Source organism: Salvelinus fontinalis, chromosome 28, assembly GCF_029448725.1.
Source record: "Salvelinus fontinalis isolate EN_2023a chromosome 28, ASM2944872v1, whole genome shotgun sequence".
Taxonomy (NCBI): domain Eukaryota; kingdom Metazoa; phylum Chordata; class Actinopteri; order Salmoniformes; family Salmonidae; genus Salvelinus; species Salvelinus fontinalis.
Window position 1 is genome coordinate 28,799,233 of NC_074692.1, and position 18,682 is coordinate 28,817,914.

Below are 18,682 nucleotides of genomic sequence, written 5' to 3' on the forward strand. Positions count from 1 at the left end.
TCACCTGTCCTTGTGCTGGTCTCCACCCTCCTCCAGGTGTCGCCCATCTTCCCTATTATCCCCTGTGTATTTATACCTGTCTGTGCCAGTTAATTTTGTTTGTTCATACCTACCAGTGTTTTTCCCTTGCGCCTGTCTGTGATTTAGTGCCTGGTTTTCTGGTTTCCCGGTTTTGACCATTCCTGCCTGCCCTGAGTCTGCCTGTCGTCCTGTACCTTTGCCCCACTACTCTGGATTACTGACCTCTGCCTGTCCTGACCCTGAGCCCGCCTGCTGTTCCGGTGCCTTATACCCAATCTGGATTATATACCCCTGCCAGACTTGACCTGTCGTTTGCATGCCCCTGTTTAAAGAATAAACTTTCATTTCTTCAACACTGTTTGCACCTGGGTTATACCCTAAAACACAACTGACAAACTTCATGAATTTGACTTTGTGTTTATGCGTCTACTCTGTGTGTGTGTGTGTACCATACACTTGCATGGGGAAGGTCCTTCTCAACTACCAAACGGCTTTTGGGGATTACTAGTGAGAAACTTATCTATCCTCCTTCAGCTCTGACTTCTCCCAAATGGTGACCTCTGACGTCACCTACTGTCACGCCCTGACTGTAGATTACTTTGTATGCTTCTATTTTTAGCTTGGTCAGGGTGTGATGTGGGTGGGTATTCTATGTTGTAGGTCTAGGTTTTCTATTTCTACGTGTTTGGCCTGGTATGGTTCTCAATCAGAGGCAGCTGTCTATCGTTGTCTCTGATTGAGAGCCATACTTAGGTAGCCTGTTTTCCCACTTTTGTTTGTGGGTGGTTATTTTCTGGTTAGTGTTTGTTGCACCTGTCAGAACTGTTCGTTGGTCGTTTTGTTGTTTTTGTTCGTGTATTCATCTTGATTAAAATTAATTATGGATACGTACCACACTGCACTTTGGTCCTCCTCTCCTTCTCCCGACGACTTTCGTTACAGAACCACCCACCAACAATGGACCAAGCAGCGTGGGAAAATGGACTCCTGGATATGGGAGGAAATGTTGGACGGCAAAGGACCATGGGCACAGTCGGGAGAGTATCGTCGTCCGAAAAAGGAGCTGGAGGCAGCTAAAGCGGAGCGGCGACGCTATGAGGAGTTGGCTCGAGGAGAAGTGCACGAGGCAGCCCCAGAATTCTTTTTTTTTTGGGGGGGGGGGGGGGCACACGGGTAGATTGGCGGACTCAGGTAGGAGACCTGAGCCAACTCCCCGTGCTTACCGTGGCGAGAGAGTGACTGGGCAGGCACCGTGTTATGAGGCAAAGCGCAAGGTGTCCCCAGTGCGCACGCATAGCCCGGTGCGCTACATCGCAGTTCCTCAAATCGGCCGGGCTAGAGTGGGCATCGAGCCAGGAGGGATGATGCCAGCTCAGCGCATCTGGTTTCCAGTGCGTCTCCTCGGCCCGGGGTATACTGCACCAGCCCTACGCACGGTGTCCCCAGTTCGCCAGCACAGCTCAGTACGGCCTGTTCCAACTCCCCGCAACTTGCCGGGCTACAGGGGGGATCCAGCCAGGACGAATGGTGCTAGCTCTGCGCTCGAGACCGCCAGTGCGCCTCCACGGTCCAGTGCATCCGGTGCCTCAGCCAAGGACAAGGCGTCCTGCATGTCTCCCCAGCCTGGTGAGTCCTGTGCCTTCTCCCAGAGCCAGGCCTCCTGTGTGTCTCTCCACTCCAGTGATGATCCATGGCAAGAAGCCTCCAGTGACGATCCCTGGCAAGAAGCCTCCAGTGACGATCCATTGCACGAAGCCTCCAGTGATGATCCATGGCACGAAGCCTCCAGTGATGATCCATGGCACAGAGCCTCCAGTGATGATCCATGGCACGAAGCCTCCAGTGATGATCCATGGCAAGAAGCAGCCAGAATCTCCCTCTTGTCCGGAGCAGCCAGAGTCTCCCTCCTGTCCGGCGCTGCCAGAGCCTCCCGCCTGTCCGGCGCTGCCAGAGCCTCCCGCCTGTCCGGCGCTGCCAGAGCCTCCCGCCTGTCCGGCGCTGCCAGAGCCTCCCGCCTGTCTGGTGCTGCCAGAGTTTCCCTCCTATTCGGGGTCCGTTGTAAGGGTCCCCAGGCCGGAGTCGGCGGCGAGGGTCGCCACTCCAGAGGCGTGACATAAGGGGGCCAAGACTAAGGTGGAGTGGGGTCCACGTCCCGCACCAAAGCCGCCACCGCGGTGAAATGCCCACCCAGACCCTCCCCTATTGGTTCAGGTTTTGCGGCCGGAGTCCGCACCTTTGGGGGGGGGGGGGGGGGGGGGGGGTGTACTGTCACGCCCTGACCGTAGATTGCTTTGTATGCTTCTATTTTTAGTTTGGTCAGGGTGTGATGTGAGTGGGTATTCTATGTTGTAGGTCTAGGTTTTCTATTTCTATGTGTTTGGCCTGGTATGGTTCTCAATCAGAGGCAGCTGTCTATCGTTGTCTCTGATTGAGAGCCATACTTAGGTAGCCTGTTTTCCCACTTTTGTTTGTGGGTGGTTATTTTCTGTCAGAACTGTTCATTGGTCGTTTTGTTGTTTTTGTTCGTGTATTCATCTTGATTAAAAGTAATTATGGATACGTACCACGCTGCACTTTGGTCCTCCTCTCCTCCCGACGACTTTCGTTACACCTACTAAGGAAATTACCTCGATAACAACATTTTCAGCATTTAACTACGAAAGAGTTTAAAAAAAAGCTATTTATTAATATGGTTTTTGAAGACCATTTCTTTACGAGCCTGATAGCTGTACTTTTAGTTTACGGTTGACACAGCTTGTTGGCTATTAGCTAATCGGATGTTTCTCAGCAAGTGCACGTGAATGCATCCAATTGGTGTTTACAACTTCACAACTGGTAAATTCCCACCTCCCAATTGGAGCTCAAGGATGATAGACACGTTTCCTGCTAGTAATTACCAGTTGGAGGGCCGTTCAAATGTACTTTTCACAGTCATATGTGGGAATCATATAAAATTATAGATATCATCTTTGTATATGTTCCATTATGGCGTCTGTGAGCGCACGGACAGCGCCATTGAGGCCATCTCCATTTTGAAGTAGTCCATTTTCTTCTACTTCTATTAGTTGGCAAACTAAAAAGGTACATACTGCCATCTAGAGTGTATTTTTTGAACATGTATAAAGCCATGGTTGGTGATTTCCTGCTACCTACAGTTACGGATTTTTTTTTTTTTTTTTCACCTTTATTTAACCAGGTAGGCTAGTTGAGAACAAGTTCTCATTTGCAACTGCGACCTGGCCAAGATAAAGCATAGCAGTGTGAACAGACAACAACACAGAGTTACACATGGAGTAAACAATAAACAAGTCAATAACATGGTAGAAAAAAGAGAATCTATATACAATGTGTGCAAAAGGCATGAGGTAGGCAATAAATCGAATAATTACAATTTAGCAGATTAACACTGGAGTGATAAATCATCAGATGATCATGTGCAAGAAGAGATACTGGTGTGCAAAAGAGCAGAAAAGTAAATAAATAAAAGCAGTATGGGGGGTGAGGTAGGTAAATTGGGTGGGTAGTTTACAGATGGACTATGTACAGCTGCAGCGATCGGTTAGCTGCTCGGATAGCAGATTTTTAAAGTTGTTGAGGGAGATAAAAGTCTCCAACTTCAGAGATTTTTGCAATTCGTTCCAGTCGCAGGCAGCAGAGAACTGGAAGGAAAGGCGTCCAAATGAGGTTTTGGCTTTAGGGATGATCAGTGAGATACACCTGCTGGTGTGCGTGCTACGGGTGGGTGTAGCCATCGTGACCAGTGAACTGAGATAGGGCGGCACTTTACCTAGCATAGCCTTGTAGATGACCTGGAGCCAGTGGGTCTGACGACGAACATGTAGCGAGGGCCAGCCGACTAGGGCATACAGGTTGCAGTGGTGGGTCGTGTAAGGTGCTTTAGTAACAAAACGGATGGCACTGTGATAAACTGCATCCAGTTTGCTGAGTAGAGTATTGGAAGCTATTTTGTAGATGACATCGCCGAAGTCGAGGATCGGTAGGATAGTCAGTTTTACTAGGGTAAGTTTGGCGGCGTGAGTGAAGGAGGGTTTGTTGCGGAATAGAAAGCCAACTCTAGATTTGATTTTGGATTGGAGATGTTTGATATGAGTCTGGAAGGAGAGTTTGCAGTCTAGCCAGACACCTAGGTACTTATAGATGTCCACATATTCTAGGTCGGAACCGTCCAGGGTGGTGATGCTAGTCGGGCGTGCGGGTGCAGGCAGCGAACGGTTGAAAAGCATGCATTTGGTTTTACTAGCGTTTAAGAGCAGTTGGAGGCCACGGAAGGAGTGTTGTATGGCATTGAAGCTCGTTTGGAGGTTAGATAGCACAGTGTCCAAGGAAGGGCCGGAAGTATACAGAATGGTGTCGTCTGCATAGAGGTGGATCAGGGAATCGCCCGCAGCAAGAGCAACATCATTGATGTATACAGAGAAAAGAGTCGGCCCGAGAATTGAACCCTGTGGTACCCCCATAGAGACTGCCAGAGGACCGGACAACATGCCCTCCGATTTGACACACTGAACTCTGTCTGCAAAGTAGTTGGTGAACCAGGCAAGGCAGTCATTAGAAAAACCGAGGCTACTGAGTCTGCCGATAAGAATATGGTGATTGACGGAGTCGAAAGCCTTGGCCAGGTCGATGAAGACGGCTGCACAGTAATGTCTTTTATCGATGGCGGTTATGACATCGTTTAGTACCTTGAGCATGGCTGAGGTGCACCCGTGACCGGCTCGGAAACCGGATTGCACAGCGGAGAAGGTACGGTGGGATTCGAGATGGTCAGTGATCTGTTTGTTGACTTGGCTTTCAAAGACCTTAGATAGGCAGGGCAGGATGGATATAGGTCTGTAACAGTTTGGGTCCAGGGTGTCTCCCCCTTTGAAGAGGGGGATGACCGCGGCAGCTTTCCAATCCTTGGGGATCTCAGATGATACGAAGGAGAGGTTGAACAGGCTGGTAATAGGGGGTGCGACAATGGCGGCGGACAGTTTCAGAAATAGGGGGTCCAGATTGTCAAGCCCAGCTGATTTGTATGGGTCCAGGTTTTCCAGCTCTTTCAGAACATCTGCTATCTGGATATGGGTAAAGGAGAAGCTGGGGAGGCTTGGGCGAGTAGCAGCGGGGGGGGCGGGGCTGTTTGCCAAGGTTGGAGTCGCCAGGAGGAAGGCATGGCCAGCCATTGAGAAATGTTTGTTGAAGTTTCCGATTATCACGGACTTATCAGTGGTGACCGTGTTACCTAGCCTCAGTGAAGTGGGCAGCTGGGAGGAGGTGCTCTTGTTTTCCATGGACTTTACAGTATCCCAGAACTTTTTGGAGTTAGAGCTACAGGATGCAAATTTCTGCTTGAAAAAGCTGGCCTTTGCTTTCCTGACTGACTGCGTGTATTGGTTCCTGACTTCCCTGAACAGTTGCATATCGCGGGGGCTCTTCGATGCTATTGCAGTTCGCCACAGGATGTTTTTGTGCTGGTCGAGGGCAGTCAGGTCTGGAGTGAACCAAGGGCTATATCTGTTCTTGGTTCTGCATTTTTTGAACGGAGCATGCTTGTCTAATATGGTGAGGAAGTAACTTTTAAAGAATGACCAGGCATCCTCGACTGACGGGATGAGGTCAATATCCTTCCAGGGTACCCGGGCCAGGTCGATTAGAAAGGCCTGCTCGCAGAAGTGTTTTAGGGAGCGTTTGACAGTGATGAGGGGTGAATGTTTGACCGCGGACCCGTGGCGGATACAGGCAATGAGGCAGTGATCGCTGAGATCTTGATTGAAGACAGCAGAGGTGTATTTGGAGGGCAAGTTGGTCAGGATAATGTCTATTAGGGTGCCCATGTTTACGGATTTAGGGTTGTACCTGGTGGGTTCCTTGATGATTTGAGTGAGATTGAGGGCATCAAGCTTAGATTGTAGGACTGCCGGGGTGTTAAGCATATCCCAGTTTAGGTCACCTAACAGAACAAACTCTGAAGCTAGATGGGGAGCGATCAGTTCACAGATGGTGTCCAGGGCACAGCTGGGAGCTGAGGGGGGCCGGTAGCAGGCAGCAACAGTGAGAGACTTATTTCTGGAGAGATACATTTTTAAAATTAGAAGTTCGAACTGTTTGGGCATAGACCTGGAAAGTATGACAGAACTTTGCAGGCTATCTCTGCAGTGGATTGCAACTCCTCCCCCTTTGGCAGTTCTATCTTGACGGAAAGTGTTATAGTTGGGTATGGAAATCTCAGTATTTTTGGTGGCCTTCCTAAGCCAGGATTCGGAAACGGCAAGGACATCAGGGTTGGCAGAGTGTGCTAAAGCGGTGAGTAAGGCAAACTTAGGGAGGAGGCTTCTGATGTTGACATGCATAAGGCCAAGGCTTTTTCGATCACAGAAGTCAACAAATGAGGGTGACTGGGGACATGCGGGGCCTGGGTTTACCTCCACATCACCCGAGGAACAGAGGAGTAGTAGGATGAGGGTGCGGCTAAAGGCTATCAAAACTGGTCGCCTAGAGCGTTGGGGACAAGGAATAAAAGGAGCAGATTTATGGGCGTGGTAGAATAGATTCTGGGCATAATGTGCAGACCAGGGTATGGTGGGGCACGGGTACAGCGGAGGCAAGCCCAGGCACTGGGTGATGATAAGAGAGGTTGTATCTCTGGACATGCTGGTCTCAATGGGTGAGGTCACCGCATGTGTGGGGGGTGGGACAAAGGAGGTATCAGAGGTACGGAGAGTGGAACTACGGGGTCCATTGCAAACCAAAACAATGATAACTAGCCTGAACAACAGTATGCAAGGCATATTGATATTTGAGAGAGACATACAATAAGGCATAAAGTGATTGCAGGTCTTGATTGGGAGAGCTAGCTAAAACAACAGGTGAGATAACAGCAGCTAGTCAGCTAACACAGCAACAGCAGGTAAAAATGGCGACGACCAGGCAGAGAGGGTCGGATTAACTACACACAGATCCTGAGTTAAAGCACAGAGCCGACAGATAAAACACAAATAAACGGAATGGAGTACCGTGAATTAATGGACAGTCAAGCAGGCATCAGCTATGTAGCCGAGTGATCATAGTGTCCAGGGGGCAGCCGTAGATGGAGCAGTGAGGCCTCCACTAAGCTAGCCCGCGGCGTTTAAAGTTAGTAGCCCGGGGGGGTGGTCTGCTCAGACGGAGGGGGTCTGCTCAGACGGAGGCCGGTTGAGGGCACAGCGGATGGGGTGTTCGTCTGCAGACCAGACGTGGTCGTGTCGACAGAGAATCCAAGCCGGATGGCGGTGGCGAAAGAGAGGTTGTGAATTGTAGAATTGTGTATGCTAACTGGTGCTAGCTTCGTGATTCAGACAGCTAGTCATGGGTAGCAAGCTAGCAGAAGATGGAGGTCTGTTTTTAGCCACGCCGTGCAATTCCGTCGGTAGATTAGTGGGGTTCCGTGTGGTAGAGGGGACCAATCCAATTGTCAAAATAGTTATAGTGGCCTAAGAAGATTGTTCGATAGACCTGTTCAGATAGCAGCCGATATGCTCAAGACAGCTAACGATTAGCGGGCCGCAGTTAGCATATGGACGTTCAGGTTACGTCGCGATGGAGGGGCCAGTTGAAATACTCCCTCGGGCAGATAACGTCGGTATCCCAGTCGTGAAGGCCCGGTGGGGCTCCACATCGGCAGTAAAACGGGTCCGGATAGGTGATTGTAGCCCAGGAGTGGCTGATGGAACTCTTCAGCTGGCTAGCTCCGGGATAATTGGTGTTTGCTCCGGAATTGATGTTAGCCAATAGTCACTCGGATAGCAGCTAAAGGATAGCTGATAAGCGCTAGCTGTGGTTAGCTGAACTACTAACGTTAGCTTGTGAGCTGGCTAACTTCTGGCTAGCTTCTGTTGTAGATTTCGGATACGAGGTGAATAATACTTTTGAGGGAAAAAAACAGAACCGCACCACATTTGGTGAGGTGGGTTGCAGGAGAGTGTTTTGAAGTTGAGTTTTTAAGAAGAAAAAAATATATATATAAAAAGATATGCGTAGAAAAATATATAAAATATATATACACGGGGCAAGACGAGGACAAAGGACATCTGACTGCTACGCCATCTTGGATCTATGTTTGCTCACAAGTAGAATTTATTAGCGGATCCCTCCTGATGAACCGGATGGAATCATCCCACCCAGCTGACTACTTTAAAATGGTGAAGCCCTCAATGACAGTATCCATACCATCTAACTCTATGGTGGTAAATTCACACTTCACACTTGGTTACAAATGCAATATTAGCCATCTGTCTTTCCAAAACAATTAAAAAATAATTAAAAAACAAACTCAGAGGTTTTACTAGTATGTGCCATACCCAGGATGTCAACAAGTCATATGAGAGCAAGTGGTTGTTTTTCATGCAGGAATTCAAATAAGTATTTTTCATTTTGCCTTCACCACAGTGGTAAAAGTTATGAATAATACGTGCTGAACAGTCCATAACTTATAAATAATGCAATGAATAATCTATGTACATAATAAAAACAGGTGTTAAAGAGAATGATAAACAATTGTGTGTGTATGTGTGTGTGTGTGCGTACCTGTGTGTGTGTAGTTTGTGTGTAGTGTAGTGTAGTGTACCTGCTTGTGTGTGTGCATGCGTACCTGTGTGTGTGTGTGTGTGTGTGTGTGTGTGTGTGTGTGTAGTGTAGTGTACCTACCTATCGTTGAGACAGCAGTAGATGATAGGGTTGTACATGGTGGAGCTCATGGCCAGCCACATGACAGCCAGGTACACCTGTTGGATGTAGAGCGTCTCAAACAGGAGGGGGAAGAACAGGTGGAGCAGGAAGTACACGTGGTAGGGCAGCCAGCAGAGAGAAAACGTACACACCACCACGATCATCATCTTCACCACCTAACACAGAGACACAGATATCACAAAGGGTTGGGCTCAATTCATCCATTCCACAGATATTCTATTTAATTAGTTCTAAATGGACTTCTGTGTCCAATTCAGTCATTCAGAAAGGGGACAAGACAGCATAAAGAAAGTGGAAGACGGTGTACGTTAGAGGAATAAGAAACAATCAGACATGTAGCTGTCAGTTGGGAAATGATGACAGGAGTAGAGAGAGCTTGAAGCTCAGGGTGTTGTCGTGTTTATTTCATGAGTCATGAAGGAAGAAGTAAACATTGACAAACTTTCAACTCCTCTCTCTGTTTCTCTGGCTTGACCTGAAGTTGATGCAGTAGAGTTGTTTAGGATGCTTTCCAAATGGAACCATGTTCCCTTTATAGTGCTATCCCAGGAGTATTCCTGGAAGTATTCCGCTAGCGGGACACCTGTCGACAACATCCGGTGAAATTGGAGGGCGCGCAATTCAAATAAATAATCTTAATATTAAACATTTATGAACATACAAGTGTCTTATATTGTTTAAGAGCTTAAATTCTTGTTCATCTAACTGCATTGTCCGATTTACAATAGGCTTTACAGCGAAAGCATACCATGCGATTGTTTGAGGACGGCGCCTCACATCAACATATTTTTCAACCGGCACAGGCTTCATAAAATCACAAATAGCGATTAAATAAATCACTTACTTTTGAAAATCTTCCTCTGTTTGCAATCCCAAGGGTCCCAGCTACAACATGAATGTGTCACGGCCTGACCATAGAGAGCCCTTGGTTTTCTATGGTGTTTAGGTCAGAGCGTGACTAGGGGGGTGTTCTAGTCATTCTACTTCTATGTTGGTGGGTTGTATGGTTCCCAATTAGAGGCATCTGGTAATCGTTGCCTCTAATTGGGGATCATATTTAGGAAGCCCTTTCTCCCACCTGCTTTGTGGGATATTGTGTTTGTTGCACCACTGATGTCACGTTTTTGTTGTTGGTTTATTGTTTTTGTTTGAAGTTTCACCGTAATAAAGATGTGGAACTCTACACACGCTGCGCCTTGGTCCGTCCATTACCACGATCGTGACAGAATGGTCGTTTTGTTAGATAAAATCCTTCTTTATATCCCAGAAAGTCTGTTTAGTTGGCGCCATCGATTTCAGTAATCCACTCGTTCAACATGCAGACAAAGGAGTCCAAAAAGCTACCGCTAAACTTTGTTCAAACAAGTCAAATGATGTTTCTATGTAATCCTCAGGTATTCTAAAATGTAAATAAACTACAATATTTCATACAGAAAGAAGTATGTTCAATAGAAAAGTAAAATCGTCACATGGCGACAGACTGATTTCCCACTGGGACTATTTGTACCAAAGAGTCCCAGGCTCGTTTTGGAAGAAACAAGCCTGAAATCTTAAACAAAGACTCTTGACATCTAGTGGAAGCCTTAGGAATTGAAATCTGGGAGCTAGAATTGCATAGGACACATAGCTTTCCATTATAAGAGCCTGGGACCTAAAAAAACAAAAACATTCCGGTTGGTTTTTCTTTGGATTTTTGTCTACCATGTCAATTGTGTTATAGTCTCATACATTAGTTTAACATTTTTACCAACGTCAAAGTGTTTTCTATCCAATTCTACCAATTATATGCATATCCTGGCTTCTGGGCCTGAGTAACAGGCAGTTTACTTTGGGCACGTCAGTCAGGTGGAAATTCAGGAAAATAGACCCTAGCTCTTAACCAAACATTTCTGCTAACTATGTGTCCATAATGAATGGCTCAGTCGGAGAGAGCTCTAGCATGCGGTACACATGTGTTTCTCCTCACTACCTAGAAGTCAAAGTAGAGATAAACATAGAGGTATAGAGCTAGCCCCATAAACCCAAGATACTGATACTACAAAATACCCTAGGATCTCATTGATGTACAGTTGCTGGCAGAGCATGTAAACCATAGGATACATGTGTTCTATGATGTAAACCCATGCAGGGTTAATCACATTTTTATTTTATTTTTTTATTTCACCTTTATTTAACCAGGTAGGCTAGTTAAGAACAAGTTCTCATTTGCAACTGCGACCTGGCCAAGATAAAGCATAGCAGTGTGAACAGACAACAACACAGAGTTACACATGGAGTAAACAATAAACAAGTCAATAACATGGTAGAAAAAAAGAGAATGTTAAATCAGATTTTATTGGTCACATACACATGTTTAGCAGATGTTATTGCAAGTGTAGTGAAATGCTTGTGCTTCTAGTTCCGACAGTGCAGCAATATCTAACCGCAGCCAACGTGAGTAGAACATTTAAACGTGTTAACACTCACAAGGCTGCCGGCCCAGACAGCATCCCTAGCCGCATCCTCAGAACATGCGCAGACCAGCTGGCTGGTGTGTTTACAGACATATTCAATCAATCCCTATCCCAGTCTACTGTTCCCACATGCTTCAAGAGGGCCACCACTGTTCCTGTTCCCAAGAAAGCTAAGGTAACTGGCTGTGATGGCTGTTTAACAGTCTAATGGCCTCGAGATAGAAGCTGTTTTTCAGTCTCTTGGTCCCAGCTTTGATGTACCTGTACTCACCTCGCCTTCTGGATGGTAGCGGGGTGAATAGGCAGTAGCTCGGGTGGTTGTTGTCCTTGATGATCTTTTTGGCCTTCATGTGACATCGGGGGCTTTAGGTGTCCTGGAGGGCAGGTAGTTTGCCCCCGGTGATGAATTGTGCAGACCGCACCACCCTCTGGAGAGACTTGCGGTTGTGGGCATCTGTTAAAGTTCGTGAGGGTTTTAGGTGACAAGACAAATTTCTTCAGCCTCTTGAGGTTGAAGAGGCGCTGTTGCGCCTTCTTCACCACACTGTCTGTGTGGATGGACCATTTCAGTTTGTCCGTGGTGTGCACGCCAAGGAAATGGCCACGCAGTCATGGGTGAACAGGGAATACAGGAGGGGGCTGAGCACACACCCATGTGGGGCCCCAGTGTTGAGGATCAGCGAAGTGATGATGTTGTTTCCTACCATCACCACCTGTTGGATGGCCCGTCAGAAAGTCCAGGACCAAATGGCACAGGGCAGGGTTGAGATCCAGGGCCTCAAGCATAATGATGAGCTTAGAGGATACTATGGTGTTGAATGCTGAGCTATAGTCAATGAACAGCGTTCTTACATAGGTATTCCTCTTGTCCAGATGGGATAGGGCAGTGTGCAGTGTGATGGCGATTGCATCGTCTGTGGACCTATTGGGGTGGTAAGCAAATTGATGTGGGTCTAGGGTGTCAGGTAAGGTGGAGGTGATATGATCCTTGACTAGTCTCTCAAAGCACTGTACTGAATGACATCACAGCCTGCTTCTTACCAAAGCCCTGCAGTACATCTTTACCCTACAAACTCATAATTGGAACCTTGCATTTGGCTATGAGCATGTACACCCAGGCTTATAGTATCTTTATACTGTACCTTGCGTTTGGCAGTGAGCTGCTCCTTGTAGCGGTCAGAGGAGTCTCCAGGTATGTTACTGGCCCAGAGGGTGAGGCCCACCACTAGGTAGGCACAGCCCATCACCAGCAGAGGCAGGAAGTAGATCAGCACAGTCACACATACGTAGTACCTACAGGACAGGAAGGGAAAGACAAGATCAGCATGCAGTTCTGTCACATTTTACCAACAGCACAGGGGTGTCACGCCCTGACCTTAGAGAGCCTTTTTATGTCTCTATTTGGTTTGGTCAGGGTGTGATTTGGGTGGGCATTCTATGTTCTTTATTTCTATGTTTTGTATTTCTATGTTTTGGCCGGGTATGGTTCTCAATCAGGGACAGCTGTCATTCGTTGTCTCTGATTGGGAATCATACTTAGGCAGCCTTTTTTCCTTTGGTGTTTGTGGGTAGTTATCTTTGTTAGTGGCACTAATGCCCTGTTAAGCTTCACGGTCGTTTCTTTGTTTTCTTGTTTTGTTGGCGACATTTACTATAATAAAAGAAAATGTACGCTTACCACGCTGCACCTTGGTCTCCTTTCGACGACGGCTGTGACAGAACTACCCACCACCAAAGGACCAAGCAACATGGCCAGGAGGAGCAGGGATCCTGGGCCCGGGAGAAGAGAGAGTGGAGGACATCTTGGACATGGGAGCAGGTTATGGCAGGGGACAAGACCCTGCCATGGAAACAGGCGGAAGTAGCGAGGGAGGAATGACAATGATACCAGGAGTCACGGCAACGAAGCAGGCACGAGAGGCAGCCCCCAAAACATTTTTTGGGGGGGGGGGGCACACGAGGCGATTGGCTGAGTCAGGTTGGAGACCTGAGCCAACTTCTCGTGCTTACCATAGGGAGCGTAATACTGGTCAGGCACCGTGTTATGCGGTGGAGCGCACAGTGTCTCCAGTGCGCGTTCACAGCCCGGTGCGCTACATTCCAGCTCCCCGCATCGGCCGGGCTAGAGTGGGCATCCAGCCAGGACGGATGGTGCCGGCTCAGCGCATCTGGCCGCCAGTGCGTCTCTACGGCCCAGGATATCCTGCGCCGGCTCTGCGTACTGAGTCTCTGGTGCCGCACGCCTGCACAGCCCAGTGCATCCTGTGCCAGCGCCCCGCATTTGCCGGGCGAAAGTAACCATCCAGCTAGGACGGGTTGTGCCAGCTCTACGCTTGAGACCTCCAGTGCGCCTCCATGGCCCAGTGTATCCGGTGCCTGCCCCACGCACCAGGCCTCCAGTGTGTCTCTCCAGCCCGGTGAGTTCTGTGCCTGCTTCACGGACCAGGCCTCCTGTGTGTCTCCCAAGCCTGGTGAGTCCTTTGCCTGTTGCACGAACGAAGCCTCCAGTGATGATCCATGGCACGAAGCCTCCAGTGATGATCCATGGCACAAAGCCTCCAGTGATGATCCATGGCACGAAGCCTCCAGTGATGATCCATGGCACGAAGCCTCGAGTGATGATCCATGGCACGAAGCCTCGAGTGATGATCCATGGCACGAAGCCTCCAGTGATGATCCATGGCACGAAGCCTCCAGTGATGATCCATGGCACAGAGCCTCCAGCGACGGTCTCCAGTCCGGAGCCTCCAGTGACGATCCCCAGTCCGGAGCCTCCAACGACGGTCCCCAGTCCGGGGCTTGCAACGAGGGTCCCCAGTCTGGGGCCGGCAGCGAGGGTTCCCAGTCCGGGGCCTGCAGCGAGGGTTCCCAGTCCGGGGCCTGCAGCGAGGGTTCCCAGTCCGGGGCCTGCAGCGAGGGTTCCCAGTCCGGGGCCTGCAGCGAGGGTTCCCAGTCCGGGGCCTGCAGCGAGGGTTCCCAGTCCGGGGCCTGCAACGAGGGTCCCCAGTCCGGGTTCTGCAACGAGGGTCCCCAGTCCGGGTTCTGCAACGAGGGTCCCCAGTCCGGGGCCTGCAGCGAGGGTCCCCAGTCCGGGGTCTGCAGCGAGGGTCTACGTCCCGCACCAGAGCCACCACCGCGGATAGATGCCCACCCGGACCCTCCCCCCCTATAGGTTTAGGTTTTGAGGCCGGAGTCCGCACCTTTGGGGGGGTACTGTCACGCCCTGACAGAGACTTTTTATGTCTCTATTTGGTTTGGTCAGGGTGTGATTTGGGTGGGCATTCTAGGTTCTTTATTTCCATGTTTTGTATTTCTATGTTTTGGCCGGGTATGGTTCTCAATCAGGGACAGCTGTCATTCGTTGTCTCTGATTGGGAATCATACTTAGGCAGCCTTTTTTCCTTTGGTGTTTGTGGGTAGTTATCTTTGTTAGTGGCACCAATGCCCTGTTAAGCTTCACGGTCGTTTCTTTGTTTTCTTGTTTTGTTGGCGACATTTACTATAATAAAAGAAAATGTACGCTCACCACGCTGCACCTTGGTCTCCTTTCGACGACGGCCGTGACAAGGGGAAGAAGATCTGCACAGTCACACACACATACTGCCTACAGGACAGGCCAGGGGAGACAGGGGGAGAGGAAGGCAGACACCGAGGACAGCCGTGAATGATGACGTACAGTCTAAAGCAGAGATCAGGCAGGTGTGTGGGTTCCGATGGGATACAGATGGGGTAACTGTATCTTTATGTAAGGTGTAAAAATAATACAATATAAATAAGGGCTTCCTTTAGGAAGCAAATACATCTAATGCAAATATTCTGTGCTCATTTTTAGATATTTAAATGGAAAAGAAACAAACCCCAGCCCATTATGCATCATACCAGCTGTATTTCTATATTTTTAAAGTTATATACACTGCTCAAAAAAATAAAGGGAACACTTAAACAACACAATGTAACTCCAAGTCAATCACACTTCTGTGAAATCAAACTGTCCACTTAGGAAGCAACACTGATTGACAATAAATTTCACATGCTGTTGTACAAATGGAATAGACAAAAGGTGGAAATTATACGCAATTAACAAGACACCCCCTAAAAAGGAGTGATTCTGCAGGTGGTGACCACAGACCACTTGTCAGTTCCTATGCTTCCTGGCTGATGTTTTGGTCACTTTTGAATGCTGCCGGTGCTCTCACTCTAGTGGTAGCATGAGACGGAGTCTACAACCCACACAAGTGGCTCAGGTAGTGCAGTTCATCCAGGATGGCACATCAATGCGAGCTGTGGCAAAAAGGTTTGCTGTGTCTGTCAGCGTAGTGTCCAGAGCATGGAGGCGCTACCATGAGACAGGCCAGTACATCAGGAGACGTGGAGGAGGCCGTAGGAGGGCAACAACCCAGCAGCAGGACCGCTACCTCCGCCTTTGTGCAAGGAGGTGCACTGCCAGAGCCCTGCAAAATGACCTCCAGCAGGCCACAAATGTGCATGTGTCTGCTCAAACGGTCAGAAACAGACTCCATGAGGGTGGTATGAGGGCCGGACGTCCACAGGTGGGGGTTGTGCTTACAGCCCAGCACCGTGCAGGACGTTTGGCATTTGCCAGAGAACACCAAGATTGGCAAATTCGCCACTGGCGCCCTGTGCTCTTCACAGATGAAAGCAGGTTCACACTGAGCACATGAGCACATGTGACAGACGTGACAGAGTCTGGAGACGCCGTGGAGAACGTTCTGCTGCCTGCAACATCCTCCAGCATGACCGGTTTGGCGGTGGGTCAGTCATGGTGTGGGGTGGCATTTCTTTGTGGGGCCGCACAGCCCTCCATGTGCTCGCCAGAGGTAGCCTGACTGCCATTAGGTACCGAGATGAGATCCTCAGACCCCTTGTGAGACCATATGCTGACACATGCACATTTGTGGCCTGCTGGAGGTCATTTTGCAGGGCTCTGGCACTGCACCTCCTTGCACAAAGGCAGAGGTAGCGGTCCTGCTGCTGGGTTGTTGCCCTCCTACGGCCTCCTCCACGTCTCCTGATGTACTGGCCTGTCTCCTGGTAGCGCCTCCATGCTCTGGACACTACGTTGACAGACACAGCAAACCTTTTTGCCACAGCTCGCATTGATGTGCCATCCTGGATGAACTGCACTACCTGAGCCACTTGTGTGGGTTGTAGACTCAGTCTCATGCTACCACTAGAGTGAGAGCACCGCCAGCATTCAAAAGTGACCAAAACATCAGCCAGGAAGCATAGGAACTGAGAAGTGGTCTGTGGTCACCACCTGCAGAATCACTCCTTTTTTGGGGGTGTCTTACTAATTGCCTATAATTTCCACCTTTTGTCTATTCCATTTGCACAACAGCATGTGAAATGTATTGTCAATCAGTGTTGCTTCCTAAGTGGACAGTTTGATTTCATAGAAGTGTGATTGACTTGGAGTTACATTGTGTTGTTTAAGTGTTCCCTTTATTTTTTTGAGCAGTGTATATTGAAGACTTGATTGCTGACATGCAAAACATTTTGGGACTATATCAACAATGGACTAATGAAAGAAATACTTAAAGATTTTTGTTGGTTGGAATTGTCCAATAATATGTTAAATATGAGCTTGCGTGTGTGTGTGTGCTTGTTCATGTGAAGAGGGGACACCCCTCATCTCCAGTGAACTTCCATTTCATTCGCTGCACACAGCACGGCTGAGACTCACAAGCCATTTCCTTGGTAATTAACTACAATTATGATAATCAGATAGAACGCCCAGGAGGACAGAGACACATCAGCCTTCAGGCCCTCATACAGTACCTGCCTACTGAGCCAAATGCAGATCAAACATGGCCCACACAGCACACAAGGCATACGCATTTAGCTCAAAGAGAGAGAAGCTGTAATTCAACCAATTGACTATGATGCTGAACATTTTCATGCACCTTTTTCCTCCAAAATGTTTTTGTTTTCCAAAAACCTTTGTTGTACCTTTTTGTTCTCCAGGGATGCATGTAGTGTTTTTGTTTTTAAGGGATTGTGGAAAGCATCTGTTTGTGTTTGCTGAGTAATCCAATATTAGAGGCATTCACAGCCTATTTGGAGTGATTACAACAGTGAAATGTTAGGAAATTGCATGAGAGAGTACAGGCAGTACATTGGTAATGGCTGGGCTCCTGTAAAGCCTTCCACTGACTTTGTTGTCTGGGATGTGTGAAATTGGTTGTCACAGTTTACCGCTTTCTGTTTGTAAATAACACACTAGCAGGGAGCAACTAATTACATTAGAAGGAGAACAGGTAGGCAGCACTTGTATTTAATTTATATTTCTCTGATAAAGTCCTGTTTCATTTGTGACCACACGTCAAACGGAGAGAAAAAGAAGCCAATAACAAACAACATTGTCATATTTTCATCCCTCTCTCCCTCTCCCTCTCCCTCTCTCCCTCCCTCCCTCTCTCCCTCTCCCTATCCCTCTCTCCCTCCCTCCCTCTCTCTCTCTCTCTCCCTATCCCTCCCTCCCTCTCTCTCCCTATCCCCCCCTCCCTCTCTCTCCCTATCCCCCCCTCCCTCTCTCTCCCTCTCTCTCCCTATCCCTCCCTCCCTCTCTCTCCCTCTCTCTCTTCCTCTCCCTTTCTCTCTCAACATGAAAGAATGTGCCTGTGTTCCAAATCTCAACCTATTCCCCATATAGTGCACTACTTTGGTAAAATGTCAAATGTAGTGCTCTACATAGGGAATACGAGACCACGTAGGACACATTCGGACGGCCATGTAGATATGGACACGTAGATATAATGTGTATATCAGGCCGGGTTTTCTATTCTCACCCTGTCAGGATCCCGGAGTCGCCTCTTCACTGTTGACGTTGAGACTGGTGTTTTGCGGGTACTATTTAATGAAGCTGCCAGTTGAGGAATTGTGAGGCATCTGTTTCTCAAACTAGACACTAATGTACTTGTCCTCTTGCTCAGTTGTGCACCGGGGAATCCCACTCCTCTTTCTATTCTGGTTAGGGCCAGTTTGCGCTGTTCTGTGAAGGGAGTAGTACGCAGCATTGTATGATATCTTCAGTTTCTTGGCAATTTCTCTCATGGAATAGCCTCCATTTCTCAGAACAAGAAAAGACTGACGAGTTTCAGAAGAAAATTATTTGTTTCCAGCCATTTTGAGCCTGTATTTGAACCCACAAATGCTGATGCACCAGATACTCATCTAGTCTAAAGAAGGCCAGTTTTATTGCTTCTTTAATCAGATCAACAGTTTTCAGCTGTGCTAACATAATTGCAGGAGGGTTTTCTAACGATCAATTAGCCTTTTAAAATGATAAACTTGGAGTAGCTAGCACAATGTGCCATTGGAACACAGAAGTGATGGTTGCTGATAATGGACCTCTGTATGCCTATGTAGATATTCCATTAAAAGTCAGATGTTTCCAGCTACAATAGTCATTTATAACATTAACAATGTCTACACTGTATTTCTGATCAATTTGATGTTAT

At 48.2% G+C, this 18,682-nt stretch overlaps 1 protein-coding gene across 1 annotated transcript in view; it reads right to left on the reverse strand.

Annotated features, from left to right (window-relative positions):
- Nucleotides 1-18,682, reverse strand: part of LOC129826555 (substance-P receptor-like) — a 51,195-nt gene that overhangs the window by 8,910 nt on the left and 23,603 nt on the right. The window contains exons 3-4 of the mRNA XM_055887437.1: nucleotides 12,344-12,494; nucleotides 8,707-8,903 (exon numbers count right to left, since the gene is read on the reverse strand). Of these exons, the coding sequence (XP_055743412.1) occupies nucleotides 8,707-8,903; nucleotides 12,344-12,494 (348 nt within the window). The remainder of the gene's footprint in view (nucleotides 1-8,706; nucleotides 8,904-12,343; nucleotides 12,495-18,682) is intronic.